The sequence below is a fragment of the Xenopus laevis genome, chromosome 2L (genome assembly GCF_017654675.1).
Source record: "Xenopus laevis strain J_2021 chromosome 2L, Xenopus_laevis_v10.1, whole genome shotgun sequence".
NCBI classification, from domain to species: Eukaryota; Metazoa; Chordata; class Amphibia; order Anura; family Pipidae; genus Xenopus; species Xenopus laevis.
This window is the reverse complement of record NC_054373.1, coordinates 175,366,055-175,381,028: the sequence shown is the minus strand read 5'-3', so window position 1 is coordinate 175,381,028 and position 14,974 is coordinate 175,366,055. Positions and strand designations below refer to the sequence as shown.

Below are 14,974 nucleotides of genomic sequence, written 5' to 3'. Positions count from 1 at the left end.
GGACAGTGGGACAATGCACACAGTAATCCGTTTGGCAATTCTCTGTCACCATCAAGTTTTCGTAGGTAAAATTAGGTACCTCGGCTTATACTCGGGTCGGCTTATACTCGAGTATATACGGTACCTTAGAATTACGCACGATACACGTATGATGCCCTTATTGTGGCCCCTGTGGGCACACGGCTACATTATGTCTTCAACTAGTGCAGGAATGTTTTTTATCAGTTTTAGAATTTATACAACATAGAGAAATTGACTTCCAGGTTCTCCACAATTACATGTATACAAATATATATATATATTAACTTTTCCTAGAATAATGTTAATTTCCCGAGTGTCCTTCAAATACAAAAACACAATATTGTCATTTTCAGCTTAATTTTCAGCCGTCCGGTGTCACGCAGCTCAAGCAACTCCCGTCTAAAAGAGAAAAGACAAACTCAGAATCTGTTACTTAGAAATAGAAAACCTAATTACAATTCAAGCACTTCACCCCTCCCTGCAAACCCCAAAAACACATTTTTAAACATTTGAAAAAAAGGATCTCCATACCTTAAACCTAATTGAAAATAGTTTAGGTATTAAATAAAACCCAATAGGATTATATTCCCTCTCATAAGGATGAATTGTACCTTAATTGGGATCAAGTACAAGGAACTGTTTTATTATTACAGAGAAAATGGAAATCATTTTAAAAATGCAAGTTATTTCATTTTAATAGAGTCTACAGGACATTGCCTTCATGTAATTTGGGTTTTTCTTGATAATGGGTTTCTGGATAACGGATCCCATACCTGTAAACGTTTTATTTATGTAACGATACAACTTATAACCCACAAATGTGCCTCTCCGCAAAAAATAATCCTAGATAATTATTGTCCATGGATAATAATGAAATGAAAGGGTAACTAACCTTTCTCTTCCTCATGCATGTGCCACACAGAAATCCAATAAGGCCATTGATGACTTGAATGAGGCACAGAATGGCTTGAATGGCGCCGATACCCAGAAGGATAGAGAACAAGACGATGTTCCACAGCACAATGTTTTCAGGTTCCCTGCATGTGTCCCAGATCTCTGGGTTAAACAAATAGTTCTCCCTAGAGAGACAGAGAAACTCGAAAGCTGCTTTTATTATTGTTAGGATTAGCAAATGTTCCAAGAATAATATAAATCAGGGGTCTCCAACCTTTTTTACTCATGAGCCACATTTGAATGTAAAAAAGAATGCAGAGGAACACAAGCATAAAATATTTCCAGGGGATGCCAAATAAGGGCTGTGATTGGCTATTTGGTAGCCCCTATATGGACTGGCAGCCAATGGGAGGCTCTGTATTGCAGTACATCTGGTTTATATACAACCAAAACTTGCCTCCAAGCCTGGAATTCAAAAATAAGCTCCTGCTTTGGGGCCACTGGGAGCAACATCCAAGGGGTTGGTGAGCAAAATATTGATCACGAGTCACTGGCTGGGGATCACTAGTATAAAAATATTACATTTATTCTATTCATTACACTATACATTTTTACATATGCTGTTTATTTTCCTTTCATTTTATACCATCCCATTCTATCTTTCCTGTTTTTTAATCTTATTTTCTTTCACTTTCTGTTGCCTTTGTCTGTCCCTGGTCTCAAGCAATGAGAATAACGAAAGCCATCATTTGAGCGGTTGCTGCATGTTCAGTGGATAAAGGATAAGTAAACCGTTAAAATAAGTGAATGTAAAATTCATGTGTTATTTTAAGCACTTTTGCAATTGACATTCATTTTTTTTAAAATTCCAAGATATTAAAGGATACATGTACTGTTTACAACAGCGCCACCTGCTGGTCAGTTTTGGGCCAGGATGTAGTGGAGGAAGTTCGGGGAGATTAGTCGCCCCGAAGAAGAGTAGATTTGTCGCTGGGCAACTAATCTCCCCGAATCTGAGCGTATGCCCTGACCCTTAAACTCACATTTAGACCACAGTGGTCAGATATACAAAGCCATTGTAGTGCCGGCTGTTAAACCTTTAATTAGCAATGAGATATAAATGCTCAGCAAGGCATGGGCAACAAAACCACAGCCGTTTTAAAGGAGAATTCAACCCCCATATAATAAAATCCACTACCCCCTACCCTACATAGTCTCCCCTCTCTGCTCCCGCCCGCACACGTGATAATTCCAGTAATTGCCCCATATACTGTAATTAACCCTCGTTGCAGAGTAAGCGTCACAGAGCTCACGGGCGCCATCTTCTTCTGGGTTTTATTATATGGGGGTTTAGTTCTCCTTTTAAACTGCAAAAAACCGATATATTATTGTGATATTTGACTTACTCTTCGGTGGTGTTTCTGAAGGGATATATAAACATGTTATTTCCAGTGTCACACTTAGGTCCCTGTATCAAGCCCATGGCTGAGATAATGACACAGTACAGTCCCCCGGCAGCCCCCAGAGCCGACAGCAGGACTGATAACAACATCTGTAGGTGAACGGAGGAACAAGATGAGTATTACATATATATGATAAATAGTATTATATATATATATATATATATTTATAGACACTTGTTACTTGTATACATATACACAACAGCTAGGACTTAACTGAACCTTCTGCTTCGAATTTGCTGGAATTTTCACTACATTTTTGGGATTGTAGAAGTAGAAAAATGGGGACAATAACTACCCTCCTTTAAATTACTTTTTTTTTCTCATCCACCGATTTTAAAGTATTAGAGTGCCTCCTAGTGGCCAAGTGTTTCAAATCAGAAGCAAACACTGGAGCAATACAGTTATCCAGAATGTTTGGGACCAATTTGGATCTTCATGCCTTAAGTCTACTAGAAATTCATGTAAACATTAAATAAACCCAATAGGCAGGTTTTGCCTCCAATAAGGATTAATTATATCTTAGTTGGGATCAAGTACAAGTTACTGTTTTATTATTACACAGAAAAAGGAAATCATTTCAAAAAAGTTTGATTATTTGGATAGAATGGAGTCTAAGGGAGGAGGCCTCCCTTAGAGCTTTTTGGAAAACGGGTTTCCGGAAAATGTACCTGAAGAGAAATTGCCATTGTGAAAGCCGTCTACTATAAAATTTCTGGATCCTTACCCCACATCTGTTTGCACAGCACCCGTCACCTCCAGCCCCCAACATCATAAATGCGGGCAGAAAAGCCTGTGGGGCGAGAATATATCATGGTGATTATTTTGAATATAAAATATCCTATCAGTGTAAAAGTTATTCTGAGTATTTTATCACCAATTACTGACTAAAACCGGCCATACATTGAATTTATTTACACTGGTGAGTTTGGCAAACAGACAGATCTTTGGCCAATTTGGCCACCCATGTGCCACCGCCTGCTGATCAAACTGCAGCCCCACAGGGACCTAGAGGGGAAATAGACAATAGGTCCACAGAAAGCAGAATGAATCGCATTACTTTGCAGTTTACAAGGTACTTAGCATAGCTGGGTAGAAGCAGGTGGGACTTTTAGATCCGCACAACTCAAAATAAATCTAAATAAAGTCCCTGGAGACTGGAATATGAATAGGAGAGGCCTGGATAGAAAAGTAACAATCCCGGGACTGCAGGTTACTCTGTCAAAATCGTAACTGTCCTGCGAAAAACGGGACAGTTGGGAAGTATGTTTGGGTTATAAAAGAGAGTTTACATAGATGTCTGGCCAGCCAATATTTATATATAACTGCTCTATCGCCATCAAAGACTCTGCTTCTTGATCCTGTAACAGTTAATAGACTTCATCAGATGTTTCAGGCACTAGAAAAGCAAAGTTCATACCAGAAGTCCAGCTCCGACGATACCATGGAAGAACCAGACAAAATCGGTTATTTGATCCACCTCCAGAATCTGAGCATTGGGAAAATACAGGAGAAGATTGGCAACGATTGCGCATATCCCCAGGGGGAACAGGAGCACCCCAATGATTCTGGAGCATTTCCCTGTACACATTGTAACTGAACCTGATAAAGAAAAGATAAAAAAATCTGTACAAAATCATCTGTTTCTAACAAAATGCAGCATTTTAGCCATAATTGTCATTTACAATGTAATAGACCTTAGTAGAATCCCAGTACAACTGCACCTCTCCAATTTTCCACCAGACCCTATAGATGTAACACCCAAGAGCCCTGCACTGGTCCATTGCACCTCATTCATTAAAGGGGTTGTTCACCTTTAAATTAACTGTTAGTATGATGTAGACAGTGAAATTTGCAATTTGTTTTAATTTTTTATTATTTGTGGTTTTTGACTGATTTCGTTTTTTATTCAGCAGCTCTCCAGTTTGCAATTTCAGCAATCTGGTAGCTAGGGTCCAAATTACCCTAGCAACCATGCACTGATTTCTACAAGAGACTGGAATATGAATAGGAGAGGCCTGAATAGAAAGAGGAGTCATAAAAAGTAGCAATCACAATAAACGTGTAGCCTTACAAAGCATTTGTTTTTTAGATGGGGTCAGTGACTCCCATTTGAAAGCTTGAAAGAGTCAGAAGAAAAAGGCAATTGATTCAAAAACTATAAAAAAAAAGAAGACCAATTGAAAAGTTGCTTAGAATTGGCCATTCTATAACAAACTAAAAGTTACCTTAAAGGTGAACCACCCCTTTAAAGAAGGCACAACCAGCAAAGTGATGCACAGTGTTAGTAAATGAGCACATGTGCAAGTGTGACGTGTCTGACAATTTCAATTCAGGGAATTCTTTCACCCTCTTTTGTGCTTTGTGCAGCACCTCTACTCTGAATCACTTCCACTGTATCCAGGAATCGTGCCTGTTACAGGGAAGAACAAATCTAGTGAGTACTGCCTTCAGTGGAGGGTTCAGTTTATGCACGAACCACTATGAAGACATTAAAGTATTGGCTGAGACACACATATGCCTCACTTTATTCCAAGATATTAAAGGATACATGTAATGTTAATATGAATGAATTGTGTTACAACAGCGCCACCTGCTGGTCATTTTCCCACCAGTCTGACCACCAAGTAGTCAAGGAAGTTGTCAGTTGAAAAAGTTGCTTAGGAAAAAAACTAGAAACCTTTCTCAAATCTTTCCCAAGGATAAGAATATCAGATAAGCCTCTTTGTTTCTCCTGACAACTTCCTTGACTACTTGGTGGTCAGACTGGTGGGATAATGACCAGCAGGTGGCGCTGTTGTAACACAATTCATTCATATTAACAGTACATGTATCCTTTAATATCTTGGAATTAAATCTAAATACATAATGAATGTAAATTACAAAAGTGCTTAGAAAAGCCTTCATCAATTTTACATTCACTTCTTGTAAAGGTTTACTTATCCTTTATATACAGTGATAGATTTGCCAAGGCACAGCGAGTCAGTCCCACCTTCATAAAGCTGTGGGGGAATCAGCAACACAACATGATAGTAAGTGTATATTCTATTTTCTACTAAACAAGTACAAATGAATCTATTTCATGGTGAGAATCTATAGAGAAATCAGTAATTGTAGGAGGTGAAGAAGAATTTATTTCAGTGTAAATAGTTTAATTTTCAGTTCAGCCAGTAGGTGGCACCAACCCCTAAGGTTGTCCTGTTGGGGAAATTTCGCCTTCAGTAGCTTATAACAGGGAGTGCACAGGTGGGTACATCCTTTTTGACCTAAGAAGATCCGATGGCCGTACATACTAAGGATAAGGGGGCTATATTTTGCTAGAGTTATTACTATTAATATTAGAGTCCTAGAAATAATATGAATAAGAACTTGGTCAAACGCAGTACATTGCTGCAAAAATTGTGCTTTTATTGATCCACTAAAGCAAAAATGTACTGCGTTTGACCAAGTTCTTATCCACGGTTATTTCTATGAATTGAGGCTTCATTGAATCCTTTTCTATATTGTTATTGAATATTAATATTAGAGTGTACATAAGGATGAGTAAGAACAGGGTCGGACTGGACGTTGGGGGGCCCACCGGGTTACAAACCTCCGGGGCCCCCCACGTGTATGTACGAACGGTGCTGCACAGCCCACATGCACAAATGGTGCCTCGCATGCGTGAATGCCGTTGCGCTGCGCCGCAATTAGTTTTTGTGAGGGGCAGGCAGATTAAGAGAGGGAGGGGCCGGTGGGGGGCCCATTAGGGCCAAGGCCCACCAAGTTTTTCCCGGTGTCCCACCGGCTCAGTCCGACCCTGAGTAAGAACTTGGTATAAGGTAGTGATGTGCCAGCCTTGCTTTTGCCGACCCACACGACCCGGCCAGGGCAAACTGCCAGGGCAAACTCTGCATAAATCCAATGAAAACAGCAGCACTCCGGTATTATTGGCAAAAGTGAAAAACTGTATTTAAAATGCCTTAGGCAACGTTTCGGGCTACGCAGGCCCTTTGTCAAGTGAAAAACTTTACTTTATCTTGTGTTAGGGAGCTGCTATCTGGTTACCTTCCCATTGTTCTTTTGTTTGGCTGCTGGGGGGGGAAGGGGGGTGATATCACTCCAACTTGCAGTACAGCAGTAAAGAGTGATTGAAGTTTATCAGAGCACAAGTCACATGACTTGGGGCAGCTGGGAAATTGACAATATGTCTAGCCCCATGTCAGATTTCAAAATTGATTGTAAAAAAATCTGTTTGCTCTTTTGAGAAATGGATTTCAGTGCAGAATTCTGCTGGAGCAGCACTATTAACTGATTCATTTTGAAAAAATTATTTTTTTCGCATGACAGTATCCGTTTAAAATGCCTTAGGCAACGTTTCGGGCTACATAGCCCGAAACGTTGCCTAAGGCATTTTAAGTAAAGTTTTTCACTTTTGTCAATAATACCGGAGTGCTGCTGTTTTCATTGGATTTTGGAATGGCCAAAGGCACTCTGCTAGTGTTGATCCACAGGACAGGGGTACTAGAGGATTCTGGGAGGAACACTGTGAGATGATGTGTGTATTGGTGAATTAAAGATATAGCAAAGTCTGATCAATTGTGCCATAATTTATTGATATATTTGCACTTTGCCATCCTCTGTGTGGAGCTGCTTAATAAAAGTCTGTGTGGTTCATCGCATTGAGGTGGGAGAAGTCTGTGTTGCACAGAAAAGACCTTCGCCAGCCCCTTTTCCTATGTGAGGAGCTACTCTACCAGCTACGGGGAGCCAGTTCACAAGTTCACAAAAAAGGGGGTGTTTTACATGCAATTTGAAGATCTTCATACAGTACCCACAACCATCTGCCCCTTTAATTCACTTAATCCTACCGGCACTTTAGAACAGAACAGGCACAGACAGCACCAACAGTTAGGCCGACCTCCTGCTGATTCGCTGTAAAAATTGGAGGTTGTTAACATACCCCCTATGTGTTTATTAAAGTACCCCCTCCCCCGACACACGTAGGTACAATAAATTGAGTATCCAGGAGGTTCCTAGAATATACAGCAGTTATTTCTGAAAGTCACTAAGGTCACTTAGCCCTCTGGGTAACTAAGCACCGCAATAGGCTAAATCAATAAAAAAAGTAAATGCAACTGACAGATCAACTATATAACCCAACTCAGAGCTTCAGGTCAGCAGAAGAACACTGGGAAACAATATAATTACAGTCATATCAAAACGTTTGGGAACCCTCCTCAGCCTGCATAATAATTTACTAATAGATAACAGTGGTATGTCTTTTATTTCCCAGGAACATCTGAGTACTGGGGTGTTTTCTGAACAAAGATTTTTAGTGAAGCAGTATTCAGTTGTATGAGATTAAATCAAATGTTAAAAACTAGCTGTGCAAAAATGAGAGTACCCTTGTAAATTTGCTTATTTGAATGCATGTAACTGCTCAATACTGATGACTGGCAACACTAAATTGGTTGGATTAGCTACAGTAGTTAAGCCTTGAACTTCATAGGCAGGTGTGTCCAATCATGAGAAAAGGTATTTAAGGTGACCAATTGCAAGTTGTGCTTCTGTTTGACTCTCCTCTGAAGAGTGACAGCATGGGATCCTCAAAGCAACTCTCAAAAGATCTGAAAACAAAGATTGTTCAGTATCATGGTTTAGGGCAGTGGACCCCAACCAGTGGCCCGTGAGTAACATGTTCCTCCCCAACCCCTTGGCTGTTGCTCCCAGTGGCCTCAAAGCAGGTGCTTATTTTTAATTCCTGGATTGGAGGCAAGTTTTGTTTGTATAAAAACCAGGTGCACTGTCAAATAGAGCCTCCCATAGGCTGCCAGTCCACATAGGGGCTACCAAATAGCCAATCACAGCCCTTATTTGGCACCCCAGAGACTATTTCATGCTTGTGTTGCTCCACAACTCTTTTTATATCTAAATGTTGCTCACGAGTAAAAAAAGTTGGGGATCTCTGGTTTAGGGGAAGGCTACAAAAAGCTATCTCAGAGGTTTAAACTCTTAGTTTCAACTGTAAGGAATGTAATCAGGAAATGGAAGGCCACAGGCACAGTTGCTGTAAAACCCAGGTCTGGCAGGCCAAGAAAAATAAAGGAGCGGCATATGCGGAGGATTGTGAGAATGGTTACAGACAACTCAAAGATCATCTCCAAAGACCTGCAAGAACATCTTGCTGCAGATGGTGTATCTGTACATCGTTCTACAATTCAGCACAATTTGCACAAAGAACATGTGTATGGCAGGGGGATGAGAGAGAAGCCCTTTCTGCACTCACGCCACAAACAGAGTCACTTGTTGTATGGAAAAGCTCATTTAGACAAGTCACAGTCATTTTGGAACAAAGTGCTTTGGACTGATGAGACAAAAAATTTGTTATTTGGTCATAACAAAAAGCGCTTTGCATGGTGGAAGAAGAACACCGCATTCCAAGAAAAACACCTGCTACCTACTGTCACATTTGGTGGAGGTCCCATCATGCTGTGGGGCAAGTTCAGGGACTACTGGGGCCCTTGTTAAAGTCGAGGGTCGGATGAATTCAACCCAATATCAACAAATTCTTCAGGATAATGTTCAAACATCAGTCACAAAGTTGAAGTTACGCAGGGGTTGGATATTCCAACAAGACAATGACCCTAAACACAGTTGGAAATCTACAAAGACATTTATGCAGAGGAAGAAGTACAATATTCTGGAATGGCCGTCACAGTCCCACAACTTGAATATCATGGAAAATCTATGGGATGATTTGAAGCAGGCTGTCCATGATCGGCAGCCATCAAATTTAACTGAACTGGAGAGATTTTGTATGGACGAATGGTCAAAAATAGCCACATCCAGAATCCAGACACTCATCAAAGGCTATAGGAGGCGTCTAGAGGCTGTTACATTTGCAAAAGGAGCTCAACTAAGTATTGATGTAATATCTCTGTTGGGGTGCCCAAATTTATGCACCTGTTTAATTTTGTTATGATGCATATTGTATATTTTCTGTTAATCCAATAAACGTTATGTCACTGCTGAAATACTACTGTTTCCATAAGGCATGTTATATATTAAAAGGAAGTTGCTACTTTGAAAGCTCAGCCAATAATAAACAAATCTCCAAAGAATTAAGAGGGGTTCCCAAACGTTTTCATAAGACTGTAAATACATATATACCACTATATCTAACGCAATTCACACACATACAAACACTGTATATATTTACAAGTGACTGAAAATGTATTTGATTTAAAGTAGCAGGCAAAAGAAATAAAGAAATAAAAGTGAAAAGTGACTAGATTTTGTGCAGGACTGTTCATATTATGCATCATTTTTATTCATCCTCTCTCAAAGAGCAACAAAAGATTACATGCAAGTGCAAGAATAAATTAACAAAGAAAACGTTCTGCCCTTTAATTCACACTAACGAGCCCTACTGATCCATAGCAACTGATTCCTTCCTAACTTAGCTGCACTGTGATAATTCAAGCTAATTGCTCATTGGTTGCTAGAGGTTACTACTAAAGACACTTCAATGATAAAGTTCCACTTACAGAATGTGGGAAATGAAGTTGGCCATATAATACTCTGTTAAATATTACAGAGTCCCCAGTGTGATCAATATCCTTTATTCTAAATGATTAACTAGATCTTTGGGGCAGGAATACTGGTGTTTATGCTGGAACTTGGTACAGGTATGAGACCTGTCTTTCTGTAATTTACATCTTGCTAGAAAATCCAATAGCTTGGTGTCGGAAAACTGGAGAGTACAACACTTTAAATTGATCTATTTAGGATATGGAAAATTGTATAGGAAGAAATCGGGTTCTCAGCCTTTCTGTCTGAAATGTACCCAAGTAAATGTAGACTTATTTCACTATCTTTGGAGTTGTCCTAAAGTTCAAAGGGTTTGGATAGCTTTGGAGACGTTTTTGAACCTTGAGTTGAAGCTTCATATTAAAGGGGAACTATTACAAAAAAGGAAATTTAATATAAGCTTCATCATACTGAAATAAGAAACTTTCTAAAAACAATCAATTAAATATTCTGCATCGTTTCTGAAATAGTTACATAGTTAGTTAGTTAGTTACATAGTTAAATTGGGTTGAAAAAAGACAAAGTCCATCAAGTTCAACCCCTCCAAATGAAAACCCATCATCCATACACACACCCCTCCCTACTTTTAATTAAAATTCTATATACCCATACCTATACTAACTATAGAGTTTAGTATCACAATAGCCTTGGATATTATGTCTGTCCAAAAAATCATCCAAGCCATTCTTAAAGGCATTAACTGAATCAGCCATCACAACATCACCCGGCAGTGCATTCCACAACCTCACTGTCCTGACTGTGAAGAACCCTCTACGTTTATATTCACGTTTATATTCAATATTCCTCTCTCTGCATCTGTTTCTGCATGCAGCAGTCGGGTGTCAGATATTCGACAGTTAGATCCAATATGTCTTATAGGGGGGGCTTCCTTTCCTAGGAGATGAATTAGAGTTCACTCAAGCAACTGATTCCAGTACAAATCCTGCATGTAGAGAGACATGATGTCTGGTGATTATAATAGAGTGAGCTCTAATACATCTTCTAGGAAAAGGAGCCCCCTATAAGCAGAGGCGTAACTAGAGGGGGGCGGGCCCTGGCGCGGGACGTGCAGCCGGGCCCCGCCCCCCCCCGTACGGCCGGAAAATCTGCAGAATAGAGTGGCGCGCGAGTTGCCGGGGGGGCCCTGAGGGGGTGCGGACCCTGGCCCAATCGCACCCCCTGCTCCCCCGGTAGTTACACCACTGCCTATAAGATATATTGGCTCTAACTGTCAATGAATATCTGACACCCAACTGCTGCATGAAGAGAGAATGAAGAGAAACAGATGCTGAGAGAGGAATAGTGAAGATAAACTTGATTATTTCATAAACAATGCAAAGTATGTAAATAGTTGTATTAAGATGGTTTCTTATTTCAGTATGATGAAGCTTATATTAAATTTTCATTTTCGCGATAGTTCCCCTTTAAAGTAAGACCATAATTTGCACTACTCCATCTAGACTATTCAGGATTTGATCTGAAGGGGCCTAAATAATCCACTTTTCAGTCTAATTTTTTTGTTTACAGCTGCCACTAAGAAATTATTGTTCTTAAATTGGCTGCCTGAAACCACCCCCTCATTAATAGATATCCAATCTCTTTTAAATAACCTCTGCTGGCAAGAAGCCATAAGGATTAAATCAACTGATCCCCTTCACAAATGAATATCTACAGGAAACTTGGTTAATAATTTGCGATCAAATTGATTCTAGCCTTAAAGGACAACTAAACCCACTTTCTAATAAAAACCCCCTACCCTCCATAGTCCCCCCTCCTGGCTCCCCTCCCCCCGCACAAGTAAATAGGGGGGGGGGCTATGGAGGGTAGGGGTTTGTATTAGAAAGGGGGTTTAGTTCTTCTTTAAATCACTTATCCTTGACTCGTTACAGATATAACCTAACCTGCAGTGGTTGATCATATACCTCATTATATTTAATTTGCATTCCTTACTATATAATTGTATAATTTATTATATCAGTTTAATATTCACTGAGTTTATTTTCTTTTGGTAAAATGCGGCTCACCAATTTTCATCGCTATTGTATTTCTCTTCAATGTCTGGAGTCACAGCAAACTGTTTGGATATGCCTCATAGTACAACTTTGTACATTTGTTAAAATCTTGCTTGTTTTATTTTGGAAAATCCAATAAAAACATTCCAACCAGAAAATCCAATAGGCTGGTTTTGCTTCCAATAAGGATTAATTATATCTTAGTTGGGATCAAGTACAAGCTACTGTTTTATTATTACACAGAAAAAGGAAATCATTTTTAAAAATTTGGATTATTTGGATGATATGGAGTCTATGAGAGATGGCCTTCCCATAATTTCGCGCTTTCTGGAAAACGGGCTTATGGATAACGGATCCCATACCAGGAAGCTTTAGAGCAGAGATACACGTGGAGATTCAGGGAGAGTTAGTTGCCCGGAGACAAATCAGTTCTTCTTTGGGCGACTAACCTCCCAAACTGCCCCTGGCTAGAATCTAAATCACCGGCGGGATGGCATTTGGATCGGTTTTCCGAAGTCGCTCCAAGTTGCCTCACAAAGAAACTTCAGGTGACTTCGGAAATCGGAACGCTCAGAGTGCCATCGGGGAGATTTGTAGATGGGCAACTGATCTCCCTGAATCTCCATGTGTGTCTCTGCCTTTAAGGGTAATGGGTTGCTGTAAGCTGTGTCAAATGAAGTCTGGAAGTCCTGTGGCTCACTTTGCACTAAAAATATGACTATCACTTGAACCTCACTATAGGAAGCATTAGGAGAAACTATCAATGGCTACAAAAGAAGAATAGGTGTCATTGAACAGAGAAGGGGGTAATACTATAGGTATAGGATCCGTTATCTGGAAACTCGTTATCCAAAAAGCTCCGAATTACAGGAAGGCCGCCTCCCATAGACTTTCCTTTTTCTCTGTAATATTAAATCAATACCTTGTACTTGATCCAAACGCAGATATAATTAATCCTTATTGCAGGCTAAACAAGCCTACTGGGTTTATTTGATGTTTCGATTTTCCAGTAGACTTAAGGTATGAAAATTATAAAAAAAGACCCCTTATCTGGAAAACGCCAGGTCCCAGAGTCACATTGACTATCAATACCCTGGGGCATAATAAGCAATTTCAATGTACCTTATATACAGCATCATATTTGCCAAATGTATCCATACATAAACTGTACCGTAACAAACAAATATAAATACCTACTTACCAGTTTAAAAAGCTTTCATGCAGATAACCGGCAGGCAGGAGAGAAAACACCCAGATCCAACAGATATCCTGAGATTTTAAGTGCCAGGCGCTAGACAGGACAGAAGCCCAGTGACCAATCCCAGAGCAGCATATTATGCAAAGAATTTGGAATGACCTTGGCCCCTCTAACGCTGCAGGTATGTCAGATAACTTGTTATTGATTTTGTGAACATGAATGGAGCTCTGTTCTCTTGGTCACTGTTCCTGGTTTCTCTTCAATAACAGATGAACATTTGGTCAAGAGATGTATATTATTCACTATATGTTTCTTCCTGTGATGTCAGAGAGTATTCGAAGATATTTTGCTGATGGCAGTGCCCCCTTCCAGACAGTTGCGCTGCATGTACCTGCTGTGTAATTTCAGGAACCGGAGACCACTTGAGGCGAAAGACAAAGTGTATTTGACATAAGCTCTGTGAATTCTGAACTTACAAAGAATTAGGAAGCTGAACAAATTAATTGCAGGGTTTTTATAGAGTAAAAAGGGAGTTAATGTTGGGAGAGCATAGAGATATCGCTCCACAGCACTGGAAAACAAAGAACTGCTCTTACAGCCAAGCAGGTGAGTCTGCCCTCAAGGCCAGGATACTAGTGACCAATGCTAGCCTGAGAACAGAATCCATCCAATTTAAGGGGTTCATGGGCAAATTTGAATACATGGAATTTTATTCTATTTCCTTCCCAACTGGCATCCATTCGTGCACACATTCCTGTCCCAGAGAAGAATCACAGGGAATCAAGGAGTTGGAGCCAAGCTGAGGCCAATGGTGCCCGAAGTAGCAAAGAATTTAGATATAAAATCCTGGATGTAAGGGGTTCTTATTATTAGTAACATGTATTTTTGGAGCACCAACATATTTTGCAGTGCTGGGTCGAGAGATATCAGTGTATAGACTGGGTATGATAAAGCAAATGAAGGTGATATTGGTCATGGGGGTTAAAGGAATGACAAAGGTAGGGACTAAGAACCCTGATTTGCTAGTTAGGTCTCGGCCCTGCACTTGACATTGTGTGTATTATAAGGCATAATTGGGGGAATGTAATAAAAGTCGGTAACGGAAAAAATATTCGCAATGCTAAAGTTATGCCTCTGTGCCAACAAATTTTCCTTTGTGCTAATTTAATATAGCTTTTGCGAACCCGTTAACTGTTTAGCAACCACTTCAGACAGTGGAAGAACACTTGCGAATTTTGTAGTTTGCGCTAGTGCACAGTGAATGGAATAAAACTTGTTACTGTAAAAGTTGTGTTGCGGAGCTGTGTCCCCTGGGGCCCCTTCATTGCGCCTGGTGAATAATGATGCAGGGGGACAGAAAAATGCCCATGAGCCTCACAATTAGGTCTGACTGTCTGAGCCCCATACTGTAGCAAATCCAAGTAAACTGTAGCACACTGATCCAGTTTTTAAATTGCAATGGTGATTTATTGGCTCTTAGAATACAAAGTAAGGCAACGTTTTGGACCACACTGGGCCCTTTATCAAGGCTCTTAGTAGACAAAGTAGGCAACTTTTCGAACCACACTGGGCCCTTTATCAAGCCCCTTGATAAAGGGCCCAGTATGGTCCGAAACGTTGCCTTACTTTGTCTACTAAGAGCCAATAAATCACCTTTGCAATGTAAAAACTGGATCAGTGTGCTACAGTTTCCTTGGATTTGCTTATGACTTGCTTTGACCTTGAGCAGGGGGTCTGATAGACTGGTTAGCACCTGATACCCAAGAGGGTATTTTACAACAGGTAGAGCACACTATATTTTTATGTGGAATTGGTGA

The 14,974-nt window shown here is 40.1% G+C and overlaps 1 protein-coding gene across 1 annotated transcript; it reads right to left on the bottom strand.

Moving 5' to 3' along the window:
* Positions 1-52: 52 nt before the first annotated feature.
* LOC108707577 (transmembrane 4 L6 family member 1) lies at positions 53-13,285 on the bottom strand. Its single transcript, XM_018245571.2, has 6 exons — positions 13,161-13,285; positions 3,796-3,977; positions 3,103-3,168; positions 2,322-2,467; positions 914-1,100; positions 53-420 (listed from the first exon to the last, which is right to left on the bottom strand). The coding sequence occupies exons 2-6, from the start codon at positions 3,964-3,966 to the stop codon at positions 406-408; spliced, it is 585 nt and encodes a 194-aa protein (XP_018101060.1). The 5' UTR covers positions 3,967-3,977; positions 13,161-13,285; the 3' UTR covers positions 53-405.
* Between the last annotated feature and the right edge of the window lie 1,689 nt (positions 13,286-14,974).

Coding starts and splice junctions, on each gene's coding strand:
- LOC108707577 (XM_018245571.2), bottom strand. CDS start 3,966: ATGTGTACAGGGAAATGCTCCAGAATCATTGGGGTGCTCCTGTTCCCC. Junction 3,169..3,795: donor TCGTCGGAGCTGGACTTCTG/GTATGAACTTTG, acceptor CTCGCCCCACAG/GCTTTTCTGCCCGCATTTAT. Junction 1,101..2,321: donor TTCAGAAACACCACCGAAGA/GTAAGTCAAATA, acceptor CTGTCTCTCTAG/GGAGAACTATTTGTTTAACC.